At 50.1% G+C, this 24,838-nt stretch overlaps 1 protein-coding gene across 3 annotated transcripts in view; it reads left to right on the top strand.

The window, feature by feature from the left end:
- The window catches only part of SCUBE3 (signal peptide, CUB domain, EGF-like 3), a 36,931-nt gene that overhangs the window by 8,916 nt on the left and 3,177 nt on the right, over positions 1-24,838 (top strand). Inside the window, exons 2-22 of one of the 3 annotated variants that reach the window (XM_011945389.1) lie at positions 5,243-5,365; positions 6,280-6,405; positions 9,358-9,492; positions 10,477-10,602; positions 10,815-10,931; positions 13,050-13,097; positions 15,492-15,608; positions 17,373-17,495; positions 17,998-18,114; positions 18,760-18,885; positions 19,173-19,289; positions 19,436-19,540; positions 19,835-19,951; positions 20,267-20,425; positions 20,669-20,884; positions 21,228-21,389; positions 21,597-21,764; positions 22,283-22,444; positions 22,861-23,058; positions 23,570-23,722; positions 23,832-23,911. In XM_011945389.1, the coding sequence (XP_011800779.1) occupies positions 5,243-5,365; positions 6,280-6,405; positions 9,358-9,492; positions 10,477-10,602; positions 10,815-10,931; positions 13,050-13,097; positions 15,492-15,608; positions 17,373-17,495; positions 17,998-18,114; positions 18,760-18,885; positions 19,173-19,289; positions 19,436-19,540; positions 19,835-19,951; positions 20,267-20,425; positions 20,669-20,884; positions 21,228-21,389; positions 21,597-21,764; positions 22,283-22,444; positions 22,861-23,058; positions 23,570-23,722; positions 23,832-23,911 (2,795 nt within the window). The remainder of the gene's footprint in view (positions 1-5,242; positions 5,366-6,279; positions 6,406-9,357; positions 9,493-10,476; positions 10,603-10,814; positions 10,932-13,049; positions 13,098-15,491; positions 15,609-17,372; positions 17,496-17,997; positions 18,115-18,759; positions 18,886-19,172; positions 19,290-19,435; positions 19,541-19,834; positions 19,952-20,266; positions 20,426-20,668; positions 20,885-21,227; positions 21,390-21,596; positions 21,765-22,282; positions 22,445-22,860; positions 23,059-23,569; positions 23,723-23,831; positions 23,912-24,838) is intronic. The other 2 variants (XM_011945391.1, XM_011945390.1) reach the window with 2 other exon arrangements.

The raw sequence follows: 24,838 nt of genomic DNA, 5'->3' as shown, positions 1-24,838 counted from the left end.
AGAATTGCAGAGGACAGCTTTTGGGTTCCCAACTGGCCTCTCACCCACTTCACCCCCATTCTTTGGGCCGTTCCCAGCCCAAAGGGAGAGTAAGCAGTGGGGATGTGTCTCCCCAAATCCTCCCCACTAACACATGCCCACTGGTGCTGCATTTCCCCACACCAGGCCTGAAATGGGGCTTTGATAGGGAAAGGGAGTTCAGAAAGAATACAAAGAGAAGGTTGGAGAGAAGGAATAATAGTAGCAAACCTTGGCTAGACATGGTGACTCACGCCTGTAATACCAGCACTTTGAGAGGCTGACACGAGAGGGTCGCTCAAATCCAGGAGTTCGAGACCAGCTTGGGCAACATAGCAAGACTCTGCCCCTAAAAATAATTTTTAAAAATTGGCTGAGCATGATGCCATGCATATATAGTTCCAGTTACTCAGTAGGCTGAGGTGGTAGGATCACTTGAGCCCAGGATTTTAAGGTTGCAGTGAGCTATGTTCATGCCATTGCATTCCAGCCTGGACAAACAGAGCAAGACCCTGTCTCTGTTTCAGAAAGAAAAAAAAATACATAAGGTCAGGCGTGGTGGCTGAAGCCTGTAATCCCAGCACTTTGGAAGGCCAAGACGGGCAGATCACGAGGTCAGGAGATCGAGACCATCCTGGCTAACACAGTGAAACCCCGTCTCTACTAAAAAATACAAAAAACTAGCCGGGCGACTGGTAGGCGCCTGTAGTCCCAGCTACTCGGGAGGCTGAGGCAGGAGAATGGCGTAAACCCAGGAGGCAGAGTTTGCAGTGAGCTGAGATCTGGCCACTGCACTCCAGCCTGGGCGTCAGAGCGAGACTCCGTCTCAAAAAAAAAAAAAAAAAAAAAAAGAAAACAAAAAATAGCAAACCTTTGTTGAGCACTTGCTGTATGCCCACACTGTGGTGCTAAGTACTTGATGGGTAACTCACCTGATGTTCCTGGAAGCCCCATGGGAGGTACTATGATGAATGTTATTCCCACATACAGAGGAGGGAACAGGTAAGTTCAGAGGCTGGCCCAGGACCACACAGACACAGGTAGAGAAAGCAATTGAACTGACCATGTTGCTTCAGAACTTCTCTCTTAACTACTGTGTCATGTGGCTGCCCCTAATCTCTTCCTAGCTTGGGCAAATAGTTTATTTGCATTACCTGAGTTGGGAAAGGAAGACAGATAGTGGCCCCAGCCTCACCCTGGAGATCCTGATTCAGCTGGTCTAGGGGGCACCTGTACATTCACATTTTTTCAAAAGCCCCCAGGGAATTCCAGTGTGCAGCCCCAGGGTTGAGAACCGCTGGTTTAAACCAGTCCACACCCGGTAGCATCAACTGGTTTTCCAGCTAGTAACACCTGCATCCTGAGAGAACAGACTAAGATGAGACTGTGCTGTGAGTGTTGAAGGGTCCTTGCAAGGACAAATTCTAGGTGGGCATGTATGGTAGGAGGGAGCTCTGGAAGAATGACTGGTAGAAGGAGGAGATACTGGGTATAATTTGGGGCCCTCTTTCACAGCTTTGTCTTAGGTCTGTTCTGCTTGGAAAGACTCCAACCAAACGTTGAAGGGCCATCTTCCTCAGCAGGTACCCAGCCAAGTGAGGAAAGCTGAATATGCTTCAAAGTATTAGCAGAGCAATTCAGTGACAGCAGTAAATGAACTGAGGAAAACAGTCCCCTTGGACCAGGAACTCACCAGGAACGGGGCTTACCAGGAAGAGCTTTTGGGAAGAAAAATTTGAGCCAGAATGGGAAGTTGAGCATAGTGTAGCTGGAACGGAAAAGTGAGGAATGCATCTGCAATGTGAATAATGAAAATATGCAAATACATAGAAAGGAATAGGATGGTTAGATGTTGTAGAGGGAACAGGAAGAGATAATGTCTTCCAGAGCAGAGACTCTGCTGGAGAGGGATAAGCATTATGAGCAGGGAGGTGAGGGAGAGGGGTTAGTTAGATGGTGGCAGAAGTCTGGCTGTAGGAGGGGTCTAAAGAATCTGGCCAGGTGTAGTGTAATCCCAGTGCCTGTAATCCCAGCACTTTGGGAGGCTGAGGCGGGCAGATCACTTGAGGTCAGGAGTTTGAGACCAGCCTGGCCAATGTGGCAAAACCATGTCTCTATTAAAAATACAAAAATTAGCCAAGTGTGGTGGCACGTGCCTGTAATCCCAGATACTCAGGAGGCTGAGGCAGAATAGCTTGAACCCAGGAGACAGAGGTTGCAGTGAGCCAAGATCACACCACTACTGTACTCCAGCGTGGGTGACAGACTGACTTTGTCTCAAAAAAAAAAAAAAAAAAATCTGCTAGGAGGCCTGGTTTGTGGTGATCAGCATCAAGATCCACTCTAGTACTGATGAGCACTGAATGGGAGGCAAAGGGAAGAACTGGGATCCCACATAGTCTGACACAGTCTCTAGTGAAGCATCAGCTGATTCAGAGACAGTCACATACCTCTGATATGGCCAGGGGAGCAGTTCCAGACCAGTATCCATGCTGCTGGACCCAGGGAGTATCTCTTATTCAGAACCCCACAGCAGTGCTATCCTGTGGTGTGCTAATAGCAGTGCTAGTTCTGTGCTGTTGGAAATGTTCCATATCTATGCTTTCCACCATGGTAGCCACTAGTGACATGTAGCTATTGCGCATTTGGCCTGTGGCTAGTGCAACAGAGGAAGTGAATTTTAAATTAAATAACCACATGTGGCTAGTGGCTGTCATACTGTCCTGGAGCATCTATTGCCTGACCAGTGACTTAATACCATCTCAAGCTTCCTGTGTTGGGACCCTACTGTTTATTAGCCAGTTTACACAAATTATCCCATCAACTACTCACAGCCTCTCATAAAGAGGTATTATCATCCCCATTTTAAGGGGGAGGAGATGGAGAATAAGAAAACCATCCCTAGAGAGGGGTAGAGCTAGATTTGAATCTGGGACTGACTGGTTCCAGTACTTATGATCGTTCTGTGATAGCACACTTCTTTGTATTGTTTTCTGTTCATCAGTTGCACAAACTGATTCTCCACAGAGCACCTTAGCATCTATGAGGACCCTCTTGCCCTTACCTATGAACTAGTCTTCCATGCCCTCTCTTCTCCATTCTTTCACTTTGGGATGACTTCCCAGGATGGGCCAGCAGGTAGACACTATGACTGCGGAGCCCGAGCGAGGTGGAGAGTAAGTGTAGACAGAGGCTCCCAGCACTTAGAATCAACTGGTATGATGGTTGGCTGCAGAGGGGTTGAAGGGTAGAATGCAGAGCTGAACGGAAACCTGTGAGATTTGAGGCAGGGTGTTTGGGGATTTCAGTTCTCTTCTTAGCCCCAGGAAGCTTCAGAGTATAAAACCAGAGGACAGGTAATTGTCTCAAGCTAGGATTCTGGGTATCTACAAATTGGAAAGAATACTGGTTCATGCATCCACTCAGTAAAAATAATCAGTCACTTAAGGATTTGGATTCAAAAAGGCTATAATGAGTCCTGAAAATCTGCATTTTAATAAAACCCAGGCAATTCTATGGCCTACAGATCACACTCAGATATCAAATTGTCTTGGTGTCAAATCCTCATCTCCTTTCTGTGCTCAGCTGTGGGATCACAGGAGAGTAATGCCTCCCATTCAGTGCTCCCTCACTTGCAGGCTGCTACTTTAAGACACTATTTTGGGTTTCCCAGTTTACAACTGGAAGTAGTCTCTTTCTCCTCTGATCTGCCCTGTAACACAGGTTCTCAACCTTGACTACACATTAGAATAACTGGAAGAGCTTTAGAAAAATACTGATGGCCCGGCACCAGTCCAGGCTATTTGACCAGAATCTCTGGGGTTGCGGCTTGGACATCTCCTAGGAGAGTTGACTCTGATGTGCAGGATCGAGGAGCCCCTCACCTTATCTCTCATGCCTTCAGGGCATGTGCCACATCCTGCTCCATGTTTTTGTTTCTCCTTTGGGCTGGGCTGAGTCACCTTTGAGCCTCCACAGCTATTATAGCGCCTTTCACAAACACACTCAATAAGGCGTTTTCAACTGAATAACACGTTTCTCTATTTCAATTCAGATTTAAGGGCACCGTAATATTGCCTCAGAAGTTGGAATCTTTTGCCCAAAGACTCTTTTCTACGTCCTTTTTTTTTTTTTTTTTTTTTATAGAGATAGTCTCACCCTGTCGCCGAGGCTGGAGTGCAGTGGCGTGATCTCGGCTCACTGCAACCTCCACCTCCCTGGTTCAAGTGATTCTCCTGCCTCAGCCTCCTGAGTAGCTGGGATTACAGGCGCGCATTACCACACTTGGCTAATTTTTGTATTTTTAGTAGATTTGTATTTTAGGGGTTTCATCATGTTGGTCAGGCTGGTCTCGAACTCCTGACCTCCTAATCTGCCCACCTCGGCCTCCCAAAGTGCTGGGATTACAGGCATGAGCCACCGCACCCAGCCTCATCTATGTCCTTTCTTAACCATCCTCTTTTTGCTAGATTGTGAGTGGCCTCTTCCTTCAAGTATAGCTCTGTGTATAGCACCTATTGTTAGAGCAAGGGCCAGGAGACAGAGGAACACTGGGGATTAGGGCCCAAAGGGCTGCACTTATTAGGCTTCAGGTAGCTGGTGCCAACCTCTGCCAGCTCTGGATGTCTCTATTGTTGGCAGCACAGGGGCCGAGGAAAATCATCCAGGATGGAACATTTTTCCTGTAAAGCTTCTTGGCTCCATGGTGGGCAAGTGGAAGCAGGCCTGGTCTCAAGCAGAATCATGAGACAGATGATCCCTCAGATGCCCCATCTCCCTTTTTTCCTCCTTTACCAATGATTGCTGGACCCTGCCACCTTCCTAGAGGCCACTGTTCCCATGCTTTTTCCCTTAACCCTCCCTCTAAGCCTCGTCCGTAAACTCATTCACTTTAAGTTGATTATTCCTAATCAAGTTAAGTATACCCACTCTAAGGGTTTTTTTTGTTTGTTTTCAAATTTAACAAAGGAGTGTTTCGAATGATGGAGTTTTAGCTGTCACTGTGAATTAAGTATTTTTGAGGGCAGTGGGGGTTCTTTCTGAATTCCCAAAATCAGTGTCTGCCCACTCTGAAATCAGAGAGATGTGGGACAGCACCTGTTTCTGGAGGGGTCACTGCCTCTGTTTTAGAGAAGAGGGGATTCTGCCCTTGGAAGCCCACCTTCAAGACACCCCTTAAGGGGTGCCAACAGAGGTTCTCATGTGCCCCCTCTGCCCCTGCCAGATGTGGATGAGTGTGTGGAAGGGACTGACAACTGCCACATCGATGCTATCTGCCAGAACACCCCGAGGTCATACAAGTGCATCTGCAAGTCTGGCTACACAGGGGATGGCAAACACTGCAAAGGTGAGGCTGGGAGGGCACCTGGAGGAGAGGGACCTGTGGAAGAGGGCAAATCAGTGCCACTGCCCTCAGTTGGCCACTCTCCATCACACCAAGGCTAGAAATTCCACTGGTCAAGTGGTAGGGGGGTGAGGGGGACAACTACATCTTCCCAGAGAGGGTGCCATTTTCTAATTTGCACAAAGGCACCATGCAGGCTAGCAGAGGTCCTGGTGGGGACAGTTCACAGCCCACAACCCGGCTGGGGTGGGAGCATGAAAATCATGAGACTTAGGCCTGAGGTTCCCTGGCATTGGAACCTTTATCTTTAGACCCTTACACCAAGTCCACAATGGATGGGAACAGAAAGTGTGCTTCAGAGGAAGTTCATAATGTAAACACATTTTCCTCTCATAATTAAATCAATGCAAATTAAAGTAGCCTTGAGATACTAAATTTATGAGCTTCAGTATTGGTGAGACTTTAGTGGACAGGGTACACTTGTTAATTCCTAGTTGCATTATAAATTGAAAAGTAATTTTGTAATACCTACCAGGAATCTTAAAAGGTATTTCCTTTGATCCAGAAACTTTACTCTTGAGAACTTACTCAAAGAAACAAAATGATAAATGGGAGATGTTCTTTGATGCATTATCTATGATGGTAAAATAAATGAAATAAGTCTAAATCTGTAACAATAGAGAAAAAAGAGTTGTAAGAAGAGAAAAATAATATTCTGCAACCATGTACAGTGGTAATTAGAATGACTGGAGACCTGAAAATGTTTATGACTTAGGTTTAAATGAAAACAGAAAAATGCTATAATGGCTTATAGGCTATGAACATTACTATGTAAACACAACAATAAGGCTGAGTCTGGGGGGTGGACAGTGGGTTCACAGGTGGGTTCAGCTGTCTCAGCTTCTCTTTGCCTACAGACGTGGATGAGTGTGAGCGAGAGGATAATGCAGGTTGTGTGCATGACTGTGTCAACATCCCTGGCAATTACCGGTGTACCTGCTATGATGGATTCCACCTGGCACATGACGGACACAACTGTCTGGGTAAGCAAAGGAGAGGGGATTTGGTGGAGGGATGTCTTGTGGAGAAAGAGATCTTTTCAGCATTTCCTATTTCCCAGGGAAGGAGGAGCGAGTGATCAAAAAGAGCTACATTCACAAGAGAATAAGGTCAGCCTCCCCTTTGAGACTGGCCACTTGGGATGAAAAATCCTGCTGGATGAAAAACATTAGAGGAGAAGTTGCTATGAAATGCTCCTAGGGCAAGGGCCAGGAGATGGGAATAAGGGGTTTAGCCAGTGGTGAGGCATGGTAGGAAGCTGATTTGGCTCCACACAGGTATCTTGGTTCTGCTGCTTACTAGCCTTGGGTCTTGGGCAAATCAGCCAATCTCTGGAAATCTCAGCTTTCTCCTCTCTAAAATGGGGGTAGGACCAGGTGTGGTAGCTCATACCTGTAATCCCAGCACTTTGGGAGGCTGAGGCAGAACGATTGCTCGAGCCCGGGAGTTCAAGACAGGCCTGGGCAACATAGTGAGACCCTGTCTCTACAAAAAATAATAAAATAAAAATTAGTCGTGGTGGTGTACACTTGTAGTCCCAGCTACTTGGGAGCTCTTCCTTGGCTTAAGCCCAGGAAGTCGAGGCTGTAGTTAGCTGTGATTGTGTCAATCCTATCTCAAAAAATAACTAAAATAGAATGGGGTGGTAATAACTCATTCGAAGGCTGCTGTGCGGATCACCACAAGACAACATATGAAAAGAGCCCTGTACAATCCTTAGCACATAGTAGGAGCTCAGTAATGGGAAGAATGTTGTTGATGATGATGACAGGGCATCCCTATGCCCCAGGGAGTCTCTGACCCTTGTAGGCTTGTTTTCTCCCAGTTCTTCCTGCAATCTCCAGTCTCACCCTCTACTCACTGATCTCCTTTGTCCCACGAACTGGATCAGAGATAAGAGAATCTCTAAGGAACTGAACTCAACTTTGGTCTCTGTCATTTTGGAAGATTACTTTGACTCTTCCCCAAGTAGAAAAACTGAAGCTGATAGCAGAAAAGGATTTGAAATTTGAACCCAGGGCCTTTTCCTAAATTCCTTTGCCCTGTAGCCACAACAGAAAACAGGCACTAGAAGCAGAAAGGACCAGGAAAGGAAGAGAAACAAAAGGAATGATGCCCATAAAAGCAGGCTGGGCTGGTCCCCACCCACCAATTGACCAAACAGATGAATTATCTGAAGTCCTATTGGCTGAGAAGAACCTCCTTACTGCAGAGCTGCCGCCAAACCTAGTCATAACCCATCACTGAACCCAGGCTATAGGTTTCTACACCCAATCCAGGCCTCCAAACCCTGGTATCTGCTGAGCCCTTAATCCCAGCCCTGGTCACCTCTCCTACCATTTTAGCTTCCAGGGAAGGGCCTCATATCTGCCTAATCACCCTTGAGGGCCTCTTATGAAACTCCTTTGGGAAGGGAAACTGTGGCAGTTAGACCAGGACAGTTGCCTACAGGACGTGCACATAAGCTTTTGAGTTCTTTGGCTGCCTTTGACTTTTCTAGGCCCCTGATTCTCACCATATCTCGTTTCCCTATAAGTGTTTTGGGGAGAACCAACCAGAGGAACAAGAGAATGATTAGGTATAGAGAGGGTCAAGGGACAAAGATTACCTAGGGTTAGGGTTCAAAGTCTCAATACTACCTTTGGCTCTTAGGGGAATTTTGAGAAAGTTGTCCATGCTCTGGGCCTTAGCTTCCCCACTGAGAATTGGACGAGAGAGCTTGGCTACAGTAGCAAAGCCACAAGGTTAGATGGTAAGGGGAGCAGACAGAAGGATGGAATGTAGGATGTGGCAAGAGCAGGAAGACAGGGATGGGGGAGAAGTCAAGAGAATAGCAAAAGATAGGGTGGAGACAGGAGCAAAGCACAGGAAGGTCCACCTTAGCTCTTCCAACAGGTGCACCTCTCAGGCAAGAGCCAGCTGGATCTGGGCCCCTCTGCCCTGGCCAGAGGGGGAAGAGAGGGTTTTAGGATCTCAGCAGAGAGGGTGGGAAGGCAGATGAAGCCCTCAGGAGCCCAGATTCTAGCTGCTCCATTTGACAACCAATCTGCATGATGCCTCCCGGGCCAAGGCAAACTGAGAAGGGCCATGGACTTGGGAGGGCAGTAGCTAGCGTAGAGATGGAGTCAAGGTGTTGAATTGGGGGCCCCAGGGTGAGCTTGGCTCTAGAACCTAGGGGTGGTGATTTGGGGGTGAGAGCCTACTGTTCTTCCTGCCCCTAACTCCCACCATCTAGGGTGTGGCCTGGCAGCTCTCCCCAGATCCCTCCCCGCCAAGTTGTCAGACTTTGTTTTGTTAAACCAAAATAGGAGAAAGGCTAGAAAATATGGCAGCAAGCCCAGGCAGTGGGGGGAGGGGAGGAAGGATGGGGCTGTGGCCTGTCCACAGAAATGGTCCCTGACCCACAAGGAGTTGAGGCTCAGCTGCCTTTCCCCACCCTGCCCCTCCAACCTCAGCACCATGGCCATAGCTCTGCCTGCACCCAGAGTCACTTCCCAGGTTCCTACATTCCCTGGCTGCTCATTGCAACCAGCTGCGACCCCCCCCCCCCCCCCCCGTTACCTCTCCAACCAATGTGACCCATCTCCATCCTTACCTTCATTACTGTTCCTCTTGCTCTGGCTTCTTTCCTGGTATCCTCTGTCCTCATACCCAGTTTACACAGGTGAGGGAAAGGGAGGCATGGCTTCACCTAGGTGACATTTGAGGTTCAAAGGTCCCCTTTTCCCCCACTTGCTTAGCTTCCCAGCTCTGCCCTCAGGGCAGCCTTTTTAAACTTAGTGGAATATTAGCTGACAAGGGTGTGAGGACTTCCTGGCTTAAGGCTGGGCTTAGGGGATGGTAGTTCTTAAGACTGTCTTTGGTGCTGAAGTCTTGGGATACACCCTGGACCCTGCCTGCACCCCATGGCCCCACCAACTACCTATCCTGCACAGATGTGGACGAATGTGCCGAGGGCAACGGCGGCTGTCAGCAGAGCTGCGTCAACATGATGGGCAGCTATGAGTGCCACTGCCGGGAAGGCTTCTTCCTCAGCGACAACCAGCATACCTGCATCCAGCGGCCAGAAGGTCAGCCCATGACCTGGGATGGCCCCATCCCTCTCCTCCTTCCCAGCTGTCCCTCAACAGCCCCTAAGTCTCACCCTCCGTTCTCACCTCAGCTAGCTCCTCCTTCTCTTGTCCTTCAATTCAATCACACCCCAAAGGATCTAGGAACAGACACCCTGTTAGGGCAAAATATGGGGAAATTACTTTGAGGTTGGGGTCAATATGGGATTAAGGCTACTATGGAGTATCCTCTGTGTCCAGACCTGAGGTGGATGTTGTCCCTAATTGTAGGTGGCTGAGCTTCTCTAAGCTGCTGCCTATCTGAGAGGGCCTCACCAATACCTTTTCCCTTGTATTGGCCTGGGAGGGTCAGGCAGGAATAATGGGTTTATATTGTCTGTTTCTATGACTCATGCCCCCCACTCCCACTAGACTGTGACATCCCTGAGGGCAGGGACTATGTCTAATTCATTGTTGTATCTCCAGCACCTAACATACTGCCCAGCATGTAGTGAGAGTTTAATAAATGTTTGTTGAATAAAACTGCATAGTAAATATCTATACCAGTTATCTTCCACTCGCATTGTAGATCTGATTGCTACTGATCTTCTTCTCAGTTTGACTGCAAGCTCTTTGAGGGGAGTGATCACACCTTGTATTTTTCTCGGACCTTCCTAAATCCACCCCATCTCCAGCACAGTGCTGGACACCTATTATACACAATTTTTTGGTTGTTTGAAGGAGAGGGTGATCATTCGTTGGGATGAGTATCAATAGCTAGCTATTAATACATCATTCAGAACAGCTCTGAGCTCTGCTCATGAGCACCCAGGTCTGTGGGGAAGACAGGAGGCCTGGGACAAGGAGAGTCAGTCCCCTCCTTGTGTTGAATTCAACCTCAGTGGAATTCTCCCAGGTCCCTAGGTCCCCAGTTGCCCCTTGTAGTCCTCCTCTTCTAGACATCCAGGGGTACAGAGCATTCACCCCCCCTTTCTTCTCTTTTAGAAGGAATGAATTGCATGAACAAGAACCATGGCTGTGCCCACATTTGCCGGGAGACACCCAAGGGGGGTATTGCCTGTGAATGCCGTCCTGGCTTTGAGCTTACCAAGAACCAACGGGACTGTAAATGTGAGATAATTGGGATGGCAGGTGGGGCAGTGGGGTCAGGGGTGAAAACAAAAAGAGGAGGGGTATAGGGCTTCAGGAGCAAGAGGACAGGGCTGGGAGGAAAAGGGAGTATAGGGGAGGCAACTAGGCAAGGGGGCCAGTACCCACATTGTAGAAAACTGTGGAACCCAGGGAGGAGCAAGCTGACAGAGTCCTGTCCTCTCTGTGCACAGTGACGTGCAACTATGGTAACGGCGGCTGCCAGCACACATGTGATGACACAGAGCAGGGTCCCCGGTGCGGCTGCCATGTCAAGTTTGTGCTCCATACCGACGGGAAGACATGCATCGGTGGGTGAGGCCAGGGGAGAACTCAGTCCACCTGAGATGGGGGTGATGGTGGGACCCCTTGGGAACCGGGGAAGTGGAGGAGTGCATGGGGCCCAGGTGCTGGGAACAGAGGGACTGATGAGGGAGTTAAGGCCCAGAAAATGCCAGTTCTAGTACGGGACAACTCTAAGAGAGACCGAAGGGCTCCCTGGCCCTCTTCCCCTCCCCAACCCAGTGGTTTTACCACCCTGTTCCAGGAGCCTCACCATCCTCTTCATCCCCGGAAAAAGTGTTGCCAAACTGGGAATAATTAGCAGAGTTGCTTATTGACCAAGGCTGTAGTTGAGAAGTGGGAAGAGAGCTGGGGAAATGCACCTCCGTAGGCCTGACCAGAGGCCCTTGGTTGACTAGTGTGATAAGAGAGGAATTGTCAAAGCCCAGTGTCCCCACTCTGCACCTGAGGGTGGGACAGAGTGCTCCTTCCTGGAACAACCATCCCTGAACTGACAGATGGGGTTTCCTGGCTCCAGGTATCTTTTTCCTCTATTCTTTCTCTCCTCACTCTCCTCCTGCAACTCCCCTTTCTACTCACCTCACCCTAGCGCCCATTTCCTTCTCTCTCCTCGAGATACCAGTGGTACTCCCTCTCAGCTCCACCAGCAATCCTCTTTCTTCCTCACCAACTCCAGCCTTCCATCTCTCACTTTGATTTGAGGCCCTCTTAACCTGGATCCCTCTTCCTGAATTCTTAGGCCTTATCTCATATATTTTCAGGTACCCTAGATGAGTTTAATTCCTTAAAGTTAATTCCTAATTCCCTCAGCCTTTAGGTCTTTAGTGCTGAGAAAGATAATGGAACAAGGTTTCCTCTTGGAGAAGTGGGAAATAAAATGAAGAGGTTTGGCTGAGAGAGAGGCTGTGTCTTTAGCCAGGCAGGGCACAAGCTTGCTGTGTGGGCATAGGTGTTTATGAATGACTGTCCATCTAGTGGGCTATGGCATGCTGAGGATGGGGGTATGTGAACCCGGTCACTGTGTATGAAGTTATGTATATCAGAGACATGACATTAACTGAAGAACTAGACTCTCCAGAGACCTGTCCCTTTCACTGCAGGAACAGGAACTGGAGAGCAGATGATGCTCTTACAGGGCTCCCTCAGGCACTTGCTCCAGAGACTTGCATGTCCATTTCTAAAGTCCCTATATAATTAAAATCTCTCCTGCCACATTTCCCTCTGAATTAACTCTTCAGAGACCCCAGAACATTTTTAGGTCTTCTCGATGCCTTCTTTGGGCTGGTGTGTTTCAGCTCCTTTCAGTTTTTACTCATAGGTCTAGTTATTTTGCTTTTCAAACTTCCCACCACCTCCTGGATACATTCACACATCCCCAGTCTCTCAAAAGAAATTGTTAGCAGTCCCCAAAGAAAAGATGCATGAGTCAGGGGCCAGGGATGTGAAGGTCTGATTCCTCTCTGATTTATTTCTGTTCAGAGTTCCAGACATGGTTGCTTCTGAAAACACCCTTATTGAGCTTGGGCTCTTCTCTAACTCAAGACCTATTCCACCACTGGGCCATGGCCAAATGAGGCAGAAAAGAGCAAATGAGGCTATTCTGGGTTTACAGCTATATTCTTTCCTAGTTCCTCTTCCTCTTCTCCAATAGAACTTATTTTACCTTGCCCTATATCTAATTTTTCTGGCCATCCCTGGTAAGAGGAAACATCATTGCCTGGGACCATCAGGACATTCAGATTCGGTGGGAAGACTGAGAAGGCAGTATAGTTTAGCAGAAAGGGTGGCACCCTTTGGGATTTGGGATTTTGTGGTTAGTAAGACTCGAGGGTGCATCCCAGCTTAGGCTTGGACAGGCTCTGTGGTATCAGGCCCATGGTTGGTTGCCCCTTTCTGAGACTGTTTCAGTTTTTCAGTCACTTAAGAGGAGCTTGGCATCTTTGGGGATACCACCAGACAGGATAAAGATGAGGAGTTAAGCTGTCATAAGGGTCCCAGGGCTCATCATTTGGGGCTAGTGGTTTGGGCTGGTAGTGGGGAGGAGAGGGTGGGGAGGGGTCCGGGGCCCAGAGGGCCACAGTGGCTTCTGCCCAGCACCTAAACAGCGTTTTTACAATGTCAAACAGGGGAAAGGCGGCTAGAGCAGCACATCCCCACTCAAGCCGTTTCTAATGGTAAATATGTCTGCTCTCTCTGCTTGCTCTCACTGGCTTGCTAGGGGAAGGGCTAACCTGCTGGGGCTCCCACTAACTGCATGCCCACTGGGCCTGACTGGGCCTCAACTTGCCATCAAGGCTATCCTGGCAGCCTGGGCACTGGGCCCACTGGGTGACAAGAAACCTGAGTCCCTAAGAGCTGGCCCGGGGGCTTTCATGTTGGTCTCGTCTTTGTTCCTGTCACTCTCCCTCTGCCCTTCCTCTTCTGCTGTCTCCTCCCACACCCACCTTCTAACACCCCACCCCACTCCCAGCTATCTGCTCCCCACCCCTTCTCTACCCAGCCAGACTCATCTTCCCCATCATGCCCACTGTGCCACCTGAGATAGGGGTGCGATAGGGTTAGATGCCATCCCCTCCTTGGGGCTTCTTTCTTGGGTTCTTACCCACATTAGTTCACAGTCCCAGCATCACTCACCATTCTCTCCCACCATAATGATTAAGAGCATGGCATGTGTGTTCAGGCAGACCTGAGTTTGAATCCTGGCTCTGCTACTTTCTAACTGTATGACCTCAGGCAAGCTACTTTCCTCTCTGATCCTCAGTTTACTTTTCTATAAAATAACAGTCCCCCCTTAGGGTTGTAATGCTTGAGATAGTGCATGCAGAGCATCTACCTGGCAAGTGCCTGGCACAGCGTAAGCACAGAGTAACTTGCGGTTTTAATATTGTGACCTACAGAGCAAAGGGGTGAGACTATCTGGTCCTGCTGCCCCACCCTGCTCTCAAGAATGCCATCCTGCAGAGGTGGGCAGCTATGCCCAGCTTTCTGTCCAGCCTGGGATGGACATTGTGCCAGCTCTGCTATTCCCTGTCCTACATCCTTCAGAAGCTACCTGGTCTTGGCATAAGATGTCTGTGCCCCTCCCCCTGCTCCTGGGCTTAGTGGACCTCTTCTTATGCTAAGAGCACTCTTAAGGGGGTGGCTAGGCTTGGAACCTGAACTCAAGGTTCCCTACTAGGTTCCTCCCATGGTCTTGGAGAGCCCCAGGAGAGACTAAAGTGGAAATGGCACAGAGGATATCCCACTCCATGTTGAGCTGCTCCACATATGGGCATTTGAGGGACTAGGGCATGGCCAGGGACCCGTAGAGTTAGGCTTATTTTAGAGCCCTGGCCTTCCTGTTCTCATTGGTGACAAGAGTTGGGCCTGAGTGTGGGGAGTCAGAGACTCAAGAAGATGACAGTACATCCAGTACTGCTCTTATTCAATTCCCTTGATTCTGAGAACCACTCTTCTATCTTCCCTAGCGGAGGCCTTGGGATTCTCTCTCTCTAATGGGAGAATTCTAGTCACCCCAAGAGGACAGTCCACACCACCTCCACAGTCTCTGTATCAGGAGCCTTCACTGTTTGAACTAATGGCTTTTCCTTGGACACATCTGACTTTCCTAAGCTACCATTTAAACCTGTTTTTCTCCTGCTCTGAATTCAGAAAATAGGGAGAGTGACCCATCCACACTCCTCCTACTCTGACCTTTTAGTGAAAGGGAAAACTTACCAGTTAAAAGGGAGCAGCATAAGAGACTTAGCCAAAATAAGGATTTAGGTCTTATCTAGCTCTGAGGTTTTCTCTTTCACTAACCTTTTTACACCCTTCCTTCTCCTCTGGATTCTTCTCTTTCTTTTGCCTCTCCCCTCTCCTATATAACATCTCCCCATTAGCAAAGTAAAACAACAAAACAGCCAGCTTATCTCCATCTAGAACTAAAAGGAAGGTTTGGGAGTAGTCAAAGGTAGATTAACCCAGTATGTGCTATCTCCTCTGAGGATGAGCAGTCAGTTGGTCCTGGAAGTGGAAGATAGCTAGGCAGCAGGGAAGGGGAAGATAAATTGATGGGTATCCTTCAGTTGCCTTAGGAATGGCCAGGCTCATTCTTTCCAATCCACCTACAATAAGATTGTCCCAACACAATCCCCACCCACCCACCAAAGAGATAGTGGAAAGAGGAAGAAATTCCTATCTGTCCCTTCTGGTTCCCTGGCAGCCAGAACCACCCTCACTTAGCTCCTATCCCTCCCTACTGCCCCCCCCCCCACCATCCTCCTCCACCCCCTCGGCACATTCCTGCCTGACAGCTCTGGCTTGTACCTGCCTCACTGCTGTCCACCTTGTTTCAATCAAGTAGGGGGCAGGGAAGTGGACTGCTTGGCTGTACTTGTGAGGGGATGGGGGTTGGGAGTGATGGGAGGAAAGGGGCCGGGAGCCTCCCTCGGCTTAATGCTCCTTCTAAAGCACAGAGAGGCAGCTGAGGCCTTCCCTTGGGCCTCTGTGGTCTCCACTACCCTCAGAGTTTGGGACTCCTCCAGGCTTGTAACTTCATTACCATCCCCCACCTCCCTCCTAAACAGAGACCTGTGCTGTCAACAACGGGGGCTGTGACAGTAAGTGTCACGATGCAGCGACTGGTGTCCACTGCACCTGCCCTGTGGGCTTCATGCTGCAGCCAGACAGGAAGACATGCAAAGGTAAGGACTTTGAGAGAACAGAAGCAGAGTGACCTTTGGTAAGGGCCTGAGGCTGGGACCAGAGATAGGGTGCCTATTATGGAATAACACCTCCTCAACCTCCTTCTTATGAAGAACCCAGGACATAGCTAAGGGTTGTCGCCTATCTGCCCGTTCCATCTCAGTTCAAGGGACAGAGACGTCCAGCCAGTTCCTTAGTGCCCCCTTCCCCTACCCAACCTTGTTTCCCTACTCTCATTCCTATCCCCCATGGGTCCCTAACCCTCTTAGTTAATGGACATGCTTTTCACATTTGCTCCTGGGTCTGGAAGGATATTTGAGCCCTGACTTTGTGTGTGCATGAGGTCACAGGTGTGTTCCATAACCTTCTTACCCCACATTCTTCAGACCTTCCCAGTGGGCTCTGGGGAAACGATCTCTCCCCCTCGAAAGGCTGTACTGGTCAAAGGGAGAGTAGGATACTAGTTAGGAGGACTGAAGCTGGAGCCTGGCTACTTGGGTTCAGATCCCAGCCCTGTCTCTTACTAGCTCTGTGATCCTGGGCAAGTCACTTAATGTCTCTGTGCCTCAGTTTTCCATAGTGCTCGCCTCATACTGTGTTGTGATTTAAAAAGTTGTTATATAAAAAGTACTTAGAATAGTGCTTGGCAAATGGAAACACTTTGTGTTAACTGTTATTACAGTATACTTATACAGTATAACTATACTGTTATTACAGTATAGTTACCCACATTATCCATTCTGTTTCCCTTCCTTTTAATTAGCCAGGTCTGAGGGAGAATGGGGGGAAAGGGAGGAGGAAAAAGGAAGGGTAGCCATACTGAAAATGATGATTCATTAGGTCCATATCCCCTGGTCACAAGGAGTGGGGACTAAGAGGACTGGGCTCGTTCTTTGTGTCTTTTGGCCCAACAGCTGCTAGAGGAGGGGGGAGGCTAGGGCAGCAGGTCAGCCAGCCAGAGTTGAGAGGTTTCCTGCTTGGAAGAACTGTTGACAGGTATGCTAAGAGTGAAGTGGAAGGCTGCCTCCCTGCCCCCTCCCCCAACCGGGGGTGAGTAGCCTGGGTCCTGTCTGCCACCAGCTTGGGGAACTTGACCTCAGGAAGGAAGCCATTCACCAGCCCCCCTTTCCCTTACTAGTGCTGAAAGCTGCCTCAGGCCTGAGTCTCTCCAGATCTCTCCCAGTTCAGCCCCCTGCCTGGCCCCCAGCCCTCCCCCATCAGCTACCCAGCCTCACTGGCTCTCCTGGAGGTCCTCCCTGCCTGGCCTCTTTCCCAGCTCCTCCTCTTCCCTAAAGGCTGCCCCTTTTCAGTGAGTCCCTTTTGACTCTCCACCTCTCCTTGCCCCGCACCCCCGCAACCACCCAACCCGAGAGACAGGAAAGAGATAACCCTACCCACCAGCCTTTCTGGGAATGGCCATCAGCTGGAGACTAAGGGCTAGCCTGTTAGGTCAAATGCCCACCTGCCCCCTCCTCTAGGTAATTCCCTGAGGGCCTGATTCTAGTTTTGGTTCCAATTTGTCCCCTTATAAGAACACTCAATCCCAGAAGAGAGGGTGTTACTAATGGCCACAGATCTCCTGAACAGGGAAGAAACAGAGAGAGGAGAGAGGAGAGAGGAGAGAGAGAGAGAGAATCAAGAAGAAGCAGGCCCAGGACTCCTTGATTGTTGCATGTCTCCTGTCAGTGAGGGAGGGACCTTTCTCCTTGTTTGTTCTCAGTCTTTGATAGTATCTTTTATCCTGTTTTGTCCTCCTTCTTCAGATATAGATGAGTGCCGCTTAAACAACGGGGGCTGTGACCACATTTGCCGCAACACAGTGGGCAGCTTCGAATGCAGTTGCAAGAAAGGCTATAAGCTTCTCATCAATGAGAGGAACTGCCAGGGTGAGCAGACTCAGGCAAAGGTGAAAGCTGTAGGAGAGGTTCTTATGGGAGAGCTTCAAGGAGGCCAGAGGACTAAAGTCTTAGAAACTCAATAGATATCATGCAGAGTCTCTATAGGCAGTGTCATCCTGCGAATTAGCAAATGGTACTCCCTCCTTCCCCTCAGCGGACCAGCTCCACATCAAAGCACTCAGTTTGGCAAGGACTGAGGGATGGATTTCACCCCAATTCATATCCTTGGCAGAGTAGGACGTACCTAACCACACATGGTGGGCCCTGACCTAAAGGCACCAGATCTTGCAGTTCCTAATTCCAAGGACTCCAATAGAGGGGGCAGAGAAGATGGACTGGCATTGTTAAATCACTGGTCCTAGAGCAAGGACATGAATAGGAACTCTTCAGTTCAAGGGGGAGAGCCAAGGCCCCTCACTTGGGTCCTTCACCTGAGCAAGGGTCAAGTGCTCCAAGACAGATTCAGTGGCTTGAATCTTTGCTCTTCCAGATATAGACGAGTGTTCCTTTGATCGAACCTGTGACCACGTATGTGTCAACACACCAGGAAGCTTCCAGTGTCTCTGCCATCGTGGCTACCTGTTGTATGGTGTCACCCACTGTGGGGGTAAGCTAGTAAGCTTGCACCCCCAGCCACCCTGGCCCCTCACCTCTTCTTCACCCTCCAACTGAACAGGTCCCTGTGTTGGCTTGTGGCTATGGGCAATCCCTGGGTGCATGCACCATGTCTTCATCCACTGTGACAAAATAGGAGGAATTAAGACAGCTTTTGAAGAACTGGGAGACTGGGGAAACAGCATCCTGCCTCCAAAATTCCTACCTCCCATTCCTATAACTGTCCCTGAAACCCCACTCTCAGCTCCCAAATGACAGTCTCACTGGCTGGGAGGAGTGGAAGGCTTTAAAAAGCTTATCGGCTTGGCCCCTTCTCGATCATTCTTTTGGGGACAGAGATAACGGAAGGAGGTTTGAGCTCTTCTCAAGCCAGTAGTCATCTTACAGTGCCTAGAATACCTTTTTAACTTTTTTAAATTTTAAGAATATTTAACATGAGATCTACCCTCTTTTTAAGTGTACACTACAGTATTGTTATCTGTAGGCACATTGTTGTACCGTAGATCTCTCGAACTTACTTATCTTGCATAACGCAGGGTACCTGGAACTCTAACCAAAGGCCCTCACTCACTGCCCACTCTCTGGCTCTTCCTCAAACTCCATCGTTGTTTTTCTGTCTCCCTACTCCTTCCCCTAGATGTGGATGAATGCAGCATCAACCGGGGAGGTTGCCGCTTTGGCTGCATCAACACTGCTGGCAGCTACCAGTGTACCTGCCCAGCAGGCCAGGGCCGGCTGCACTGGAATGGCAAAGATTGCACAGGTGGGCAGTGCCCTCTGCTGACCAAAGATGACACTGCAGTTTCAGGGGGCAGTTGGGGTTCTAGAAAACATATAGTATCATCTTGGGGAAAGGTGTGAGGTGTGAAAGGGTGGAGAATGTAGCCATTTTGAGTTAAAGACATGAAATTTGAGGTAAACAATCCCATCATCAGTCTCCATGGGTACAACAATAGTTATGCAAGTAGCTGATTCCTCCAAATTACCCAACTGAGGGAGAGGGTGGGAAAGGAATGTACTCATTTGCTCAGGCCACTCTCCCCTTCCTAGAGCCACTGAAGTGTCAGGGCAGTCCTGGGGCCTCAAAAGCCATGCTCAGCTGCAACCGGTCTGGCAAGAAGGACACCTGTGCCCTGACCTGTCCATCCATGGCCCGGTTTTTGCCAGGTACATGGGAGGAGGGTGCTGGAGAGCTTTGGAGGAGAAAAGAGGAAGGACTGGCCATTCAGGCAGCTCCTTCGTTCCCTTTGGATTCCTCCAGCCAGTGGGGGTTGGGAAGGCAGGTCAGAACTGTGACAGGCTCTTTCTCTCAGAGTCTGAGAATGGCTTCACGGTGAGCTGTGGGACCCCCAGCCCCAGGGCTGCTCCAGCCCGAGCTGGCCACAATGGGAACAGCACGAACTCCAACCACTGCCATGGTGAGCACCAGCCCAGAAGCCCTGTTCCCACCCTACTCTCTTAACATTAATCCCTTATTTTTGTTCTTCATCAATCCCCTGGCCTTCCTTTCTCCTGGATCCTCTTTTTTGCCCTGTAATTCTCCACCCCTGCTCCCTCACTCCCTCTGCCCTAACAACTGATCCCCTTGGCTTTCATAATCTCACTCCCCCAGCCAAGCCCCTGGCTTATTGCCCAGCTTCTCAACATCCCCCATGGCACCTCTGACCTCCATGGGCATCCCATACTGTGCTGAGTTTCTACCATCCCTCTAGAGGCTGCAGTGCTGTCCATTAAACAACGAGCCTCCTTCAAGATCAAGGATGCCAAATGCCGTTTGCACCTGCGAAACAAAGGCAAAACAGAGGAGGCTGGCAGAATCGCAGGGCCAGGTTTGGACTGGGGACCCCATTCCAATTGGCTGTCTGGCCACTAAACCCTCCTTACCCCTCAGCTCCTCTGATTAGTGAGATCTCTTTCAAAAACCCACCAGCACCCTGAACTCTAGGCAGAGCAGAGGAAAAAGCAGCTGTAGGCATAGCAGCCAAGGAAGTCCCACACTATTCCCCTCCACCAACTAATTAGGACCCTAGACTAAAACAGGATTGAGAGATAGTTACAGTTAAGAGATCTGGGGAGATCTGTCTGGGCTGGGAATGAGAACTTTCCAGGGGATGTCCCTGGGGTTGACAAGGCATCTCTCCCAGGTGGTGCCCCCTGCTCTGAATGCCAGGTCACCTTCATCCACCTTAAGTGTGACTCCTCTCGGAAGGGCAAGGGCCGACGAGCCCGGACCCCTCCAGGCAAGGAGGTCACAAGGCTCACCCTGGAACTGGAGGCAGAGGTCAGAAGCGAAGAAACCACAGGTGGGACTGGGGGCACTGTTGGGAAGAGGACTGGAAGGGGAGGGCAGAGGTGGGGAAACCACAGGCCTCAGCAGCAAAAAGAAGGGATGGAGCCTGTACTAGGGGCAGACCCTGCCTGGTGCCAAGCCTAAAAGCTAGTCCCTCTTACCATGCCCCTCTTAGCTCCCAGCTTTGCTCCCCTGCCCTCCTGCTCACAGCAACTCTTTCTCCTCCTCCCCAATACACATGGCCATCCACTACCAGCCAGTTGTGGGCTGCCCTGCCTCCGACAGCGAATGGAACGGCGGCTGAAAGGATCCCTGAAGATGCTCAGAAAGTCCATCAATCAGGACCGCTTCCTGCTGCGCCTGGCAGGCCTTGATTATGAGCTGGCCCACAAGCCAGGCCTGGTAGCTGGGGAGCGAGCAGAGCCGATGGAGTCCTGTAGGCCCGGGCAGCACCGTGCTGGGGCCAAGTGTGGTAAGGGAGCTTACTGGGGAGCAGTGATGTAAGAAAGACCCAGTTCGGGCCTGGCTCAGAGCAGGACCCTTTGTGGCCTCAGTTGCATTTCTCAAATTATGAGGCAGCCAGGATGCTCCCTTCCCTGGTCCCAGGCTGAAATCTAGAAGGATGCCAGGTGGGGCCGGCAATCCTCCTGCACACGGCTCTGACCCTCCTATCCCCCCAAGTAGGATTGTGTTTGTTCCTAGACAGAGATTCTCCCTGAATTGGGGGTTGTGGGGGGAAGTGGGAAGGGGAGTCCCAGGCCTGGGTGGTGGGAATTGGGGGGGGTGGGTGGCTAGCGCGGCCGACTCTCCCTCAGTCAGCTGCCCGCAGGGAACGTATTACCACGGCCAGACGGAGCAGTGTGTGCCATGCCCAGCGGGCACCTTCCAGGAGAGAGAAGGGCAGCTCTCCTGCGACCTTTGCCCTGGGAGTGATGCCCACGGGCCTCTTGGAGCCACCAACGTCACCACGTGTGCAGGTGCCAGGGGAACAAACAATACAGAGTGGGGTAGGGTGGGCACTGGGACGCCCATGGGCATGGGATTTCCCAAAGGGCAGGCCCAGGCTCCAGGCCACTGTCTTAGTCAACATCCTGTTTGTATACCTTTGCCCTCTGAGATCGGGTGACCCCATGTGGATGACTCAGGACCATCCCCATCAGAGTTGGGCCATTGATTCATTGCAGGTCAGTGCCCACCTGGCCAACATTCTGTAGATGGGTTCAAGCCCTGTCAGCCATGCCCACGTGGCACCTACCAACCTGAAGCAGGACGGACCCTATGCTTCCCTTGTGGTGGGGGCCTCACCACCAAGCATGAAGGGGCCATTTCCTTCCAAGACTGTGACACCAAAGGTGAGTAAGCTACTCACCTCCGTGGGGGATGCCCCAACCCCAACTACTCCCAAAAAACTCTCCAGGTTCCCAGAGTGGACACTGACCCACCATTTTCTCCAAACCAGTAATAGGCCCAGCTACCTGACCAACCATACCATCCTGCTTCCAGGACCCACCCTGCCCCTCCGCTAGTTCCAAGCTTGGAAACTGAGAAATAATTAACAGTCCCACTTACCCCTCTACTTTGGAGAACTGGTGGCATATTCTCCTCCATATCCCAAATGAGTTTCTATCTAGGTTTGGCACTGTGCTCAGCGTCTGAAAGAAAAGGATTGGCACTGTAGCCAACCACTCTGTAAACTTTGTTTTTCCATGGGCTTAAGTTCTGGCATGACTGGGAAAGCTTGAGACCCTAGAAAGAACTTTGATGTATCTGATCTCCTGATTCTCCAAGATGAATGTATCCTGTCCATCCGATGCCCCATAACTCCCACCTGCCCACCATCTTGATTCCTGCCTTTCTCCCTTGCATGCAGTCCAGTGCTCCCCAGGGCACTACTATAACACCAGCATCCATCGCTGTATTCGCTGTGCCATGGGCTCCTATCAGCCCGACTTCCGTCAGAACTTCTGCACCCGCTGTCCAGGAAACACAAGCACAGACTTTGATGGCTCTACCAGTGTGGCCCAATGCAAGAGTACGTGGCAAGCCAGGCTGTGGTAAAGGGAGGAGAGAGGCCTGGGAGCAGTGGACATCTAAAGGAGGGGTGTGAAACCAACAGGGAGCAGGGCTGGGGGATGGAGGGGTAGGAAAGCCCCACCTTCCACCTCTCCCCAACTCACTCAATCTCAAGGCCAGTTGCTAGGCTAGACCCTGTAGCACCCTCTCCCTGGAGAGAGGTAATGAGGAAGCAGAGACAGGTGAAGTGAGAAGAGAAGGTACTAAAAGGGCAGGAAGGAAGATGGACCCAGAGCTTGGAAAATAATGATGAACTAGGATGCAGGCTTCTCATAAATGTCTGACCTCTACTTCAGAACTCTTCAGTTCCCCCAGTGCACTTCCCCACTGACTTCCCTTCTCTTTCTTATTTTATCCATTGGGGCTTGGCTGCAGATCGTCAGTGTGGTGGGGAGCTGGGTGAGTTCACTGGCTATATTGAGTCCCCCAACTACCCGGGCAACTACCCAGCCGGTGTGGAGTGCATCTGGAACATCAACCCCCCACCCAAGCGCAAGATCCTTATCGTGGTACCCGAGATCTTCCTGCCATCTGAGGATGAGTGTGGGGACGTCCTCGTCATGAGAAAGAACTGTGGGTGGCTTGCAGAGCTGGGCCAGGGAAGGGCAGTCCAAATCTGGTTAAGGCGGAGAGACAGACTGATACAGGAAGAAGTGGGGCAGTGAAGTCACGGATCTATGAGGGTGAAACAGTGAGAGGCCTCTGGGAATAGAGAAGCTAACAAAGGAAAACAGCAATGATACATGTTTGGTAGAGAACAGAGTTAAGAAAGCTAGCAGTGGGGCTAGAACTCCAATGGTGTTACATGTGTCACTTTACTATCCTAGCATTTTTGCCATTCCATTCATTTAAATGTCAAATTTATTACACTATGTGAGCGCCCAGGTATCAAGGAGGAATTGTGGAATGAGTCCAGTGGGCAATGGGAGAGGGTGTGGGGTAGGGTATGTGTATGTGAAGGGGGAGCCTTTGTCAGAATGATTCTCTTGCCCCATACCCCCACCACCAGCTCTACAGCCCACGTTCTAGGAGGGCTTGGGTAGCCTGCCCTGCTGCTCTACTGACCTGCTGCTTGCCTTCCCAGCATCCCCATCCTCCATTACCACTTATGAGACCTGCCAGACCTACGAACGCCCCATTGCCTTCACTGCCCGTTCCAGGAAGCTCTGGATCAACTTCAAGACAAGCGAGGCCAACAGCGCCCGTGGCTTCCAGATCCCCTATGTTACCTATGATGGTGAGCCAAGGAGGTGGGTGAGAAGGGGAGGTACATCAGTTTTGAGAGGGAACCAGGAGAACAGGAAGAGCTCCCGCCCCTGAGGCCTACCCCTTGGTTGACTTTGCAGAGGACTATGAGCAGCTGGTAGAAGACATTGTGCGAGATGGCCGGCTCTATGCCTCTGAAAACCACCAGGAGATTTTAAAGGTGAGTGAATATTAACAATAATGATAGCTAACATTTAATGAGCATGTAACAAAACAATGTGCAGGCAATATGCTAAGTGCTTACATGAATATTCTCATTTGATAGACACAATAGCTCTATGAGGTAGGTGCTTTCTCCATTGCCTCCATTTCTCCATTTCTCATTACAGATGAGAAAACTGGGGCATAGAGAGTTAACGAACCTGCCCCATGGTAAAGCTGGGATTTGAGCCCAAACCCATCCGACTGCAGCGTCACCCACACTATATTACACCTTGGGGAAAACTTGGAAGAAAAAGGGAAAGTGAGGAGAAGAAATGTACCTACCTCTTCCAAGAGACATAGGGAAAATGAAGTATAGAAGGATACTTTTGCATAAGTCCCTTCCTTCTCTTATTCCCTCCCCAGGCCCCATTAAGCAGCAGCAGATCGGCTGGGCACTGTGGCTCACGCCTGTAATCCCAGCACTTTGGGAGGCCAAGGCGGGTGGATCATACGAGGTCAGGAGTTTGAGACCAGTCTGGCCAACATGATGAAACCTCGTCTCTACTAAAAACATAAAATTAGCTGGGTGCAGTGGCAGGCGCCTGTAATCCCAGCTACTCAGAAGGCTGAGGCAGGAGAATTGCTTGAACCCAGGAGGCAGAGGTTGCAGTGAGCCAAGATGGCGCCATCGCACTCGGGCATGGGTGACAAGAGTGAGACTCTGTCTCAAAAAAACAAAAACAAAAAAAGCAGCAGATCTAGCACAGCTTTCTCAGAATCAATTTATGTACAGACTTAACAAGGAAAATAAATACTTCCAACATTGAAGAATGAACTAGATGCCCTGGGTCGGTGAATCCCAATTTGAGAAAATCTTCCTTAAGAAACTATAGTCTGGCCGGGCCCAGTGGCTCATGCCTGTAATCCCAGCACTTTGGGAGGC

Source organism: Colobus angolensis, unplaced genomic scaffold, assembly GCF_000951035.1.
Source record: "Colobus angolensis palliatus isolate OR3802 unplaced genomic scaffold, Cang.pa_1.0 Scaffold24, whole genome shotgun sequence".
Taxonomy (NCBI): domain Eukaryota; kingdom Metazoa; phylum Chordata; class Mammalia; order Primates; family Cercopithecidae; genus Colobus; species Colobus angolensis.
This window is presented reverse-complemented; position numbering and strand designations above follow the sequence as displayed.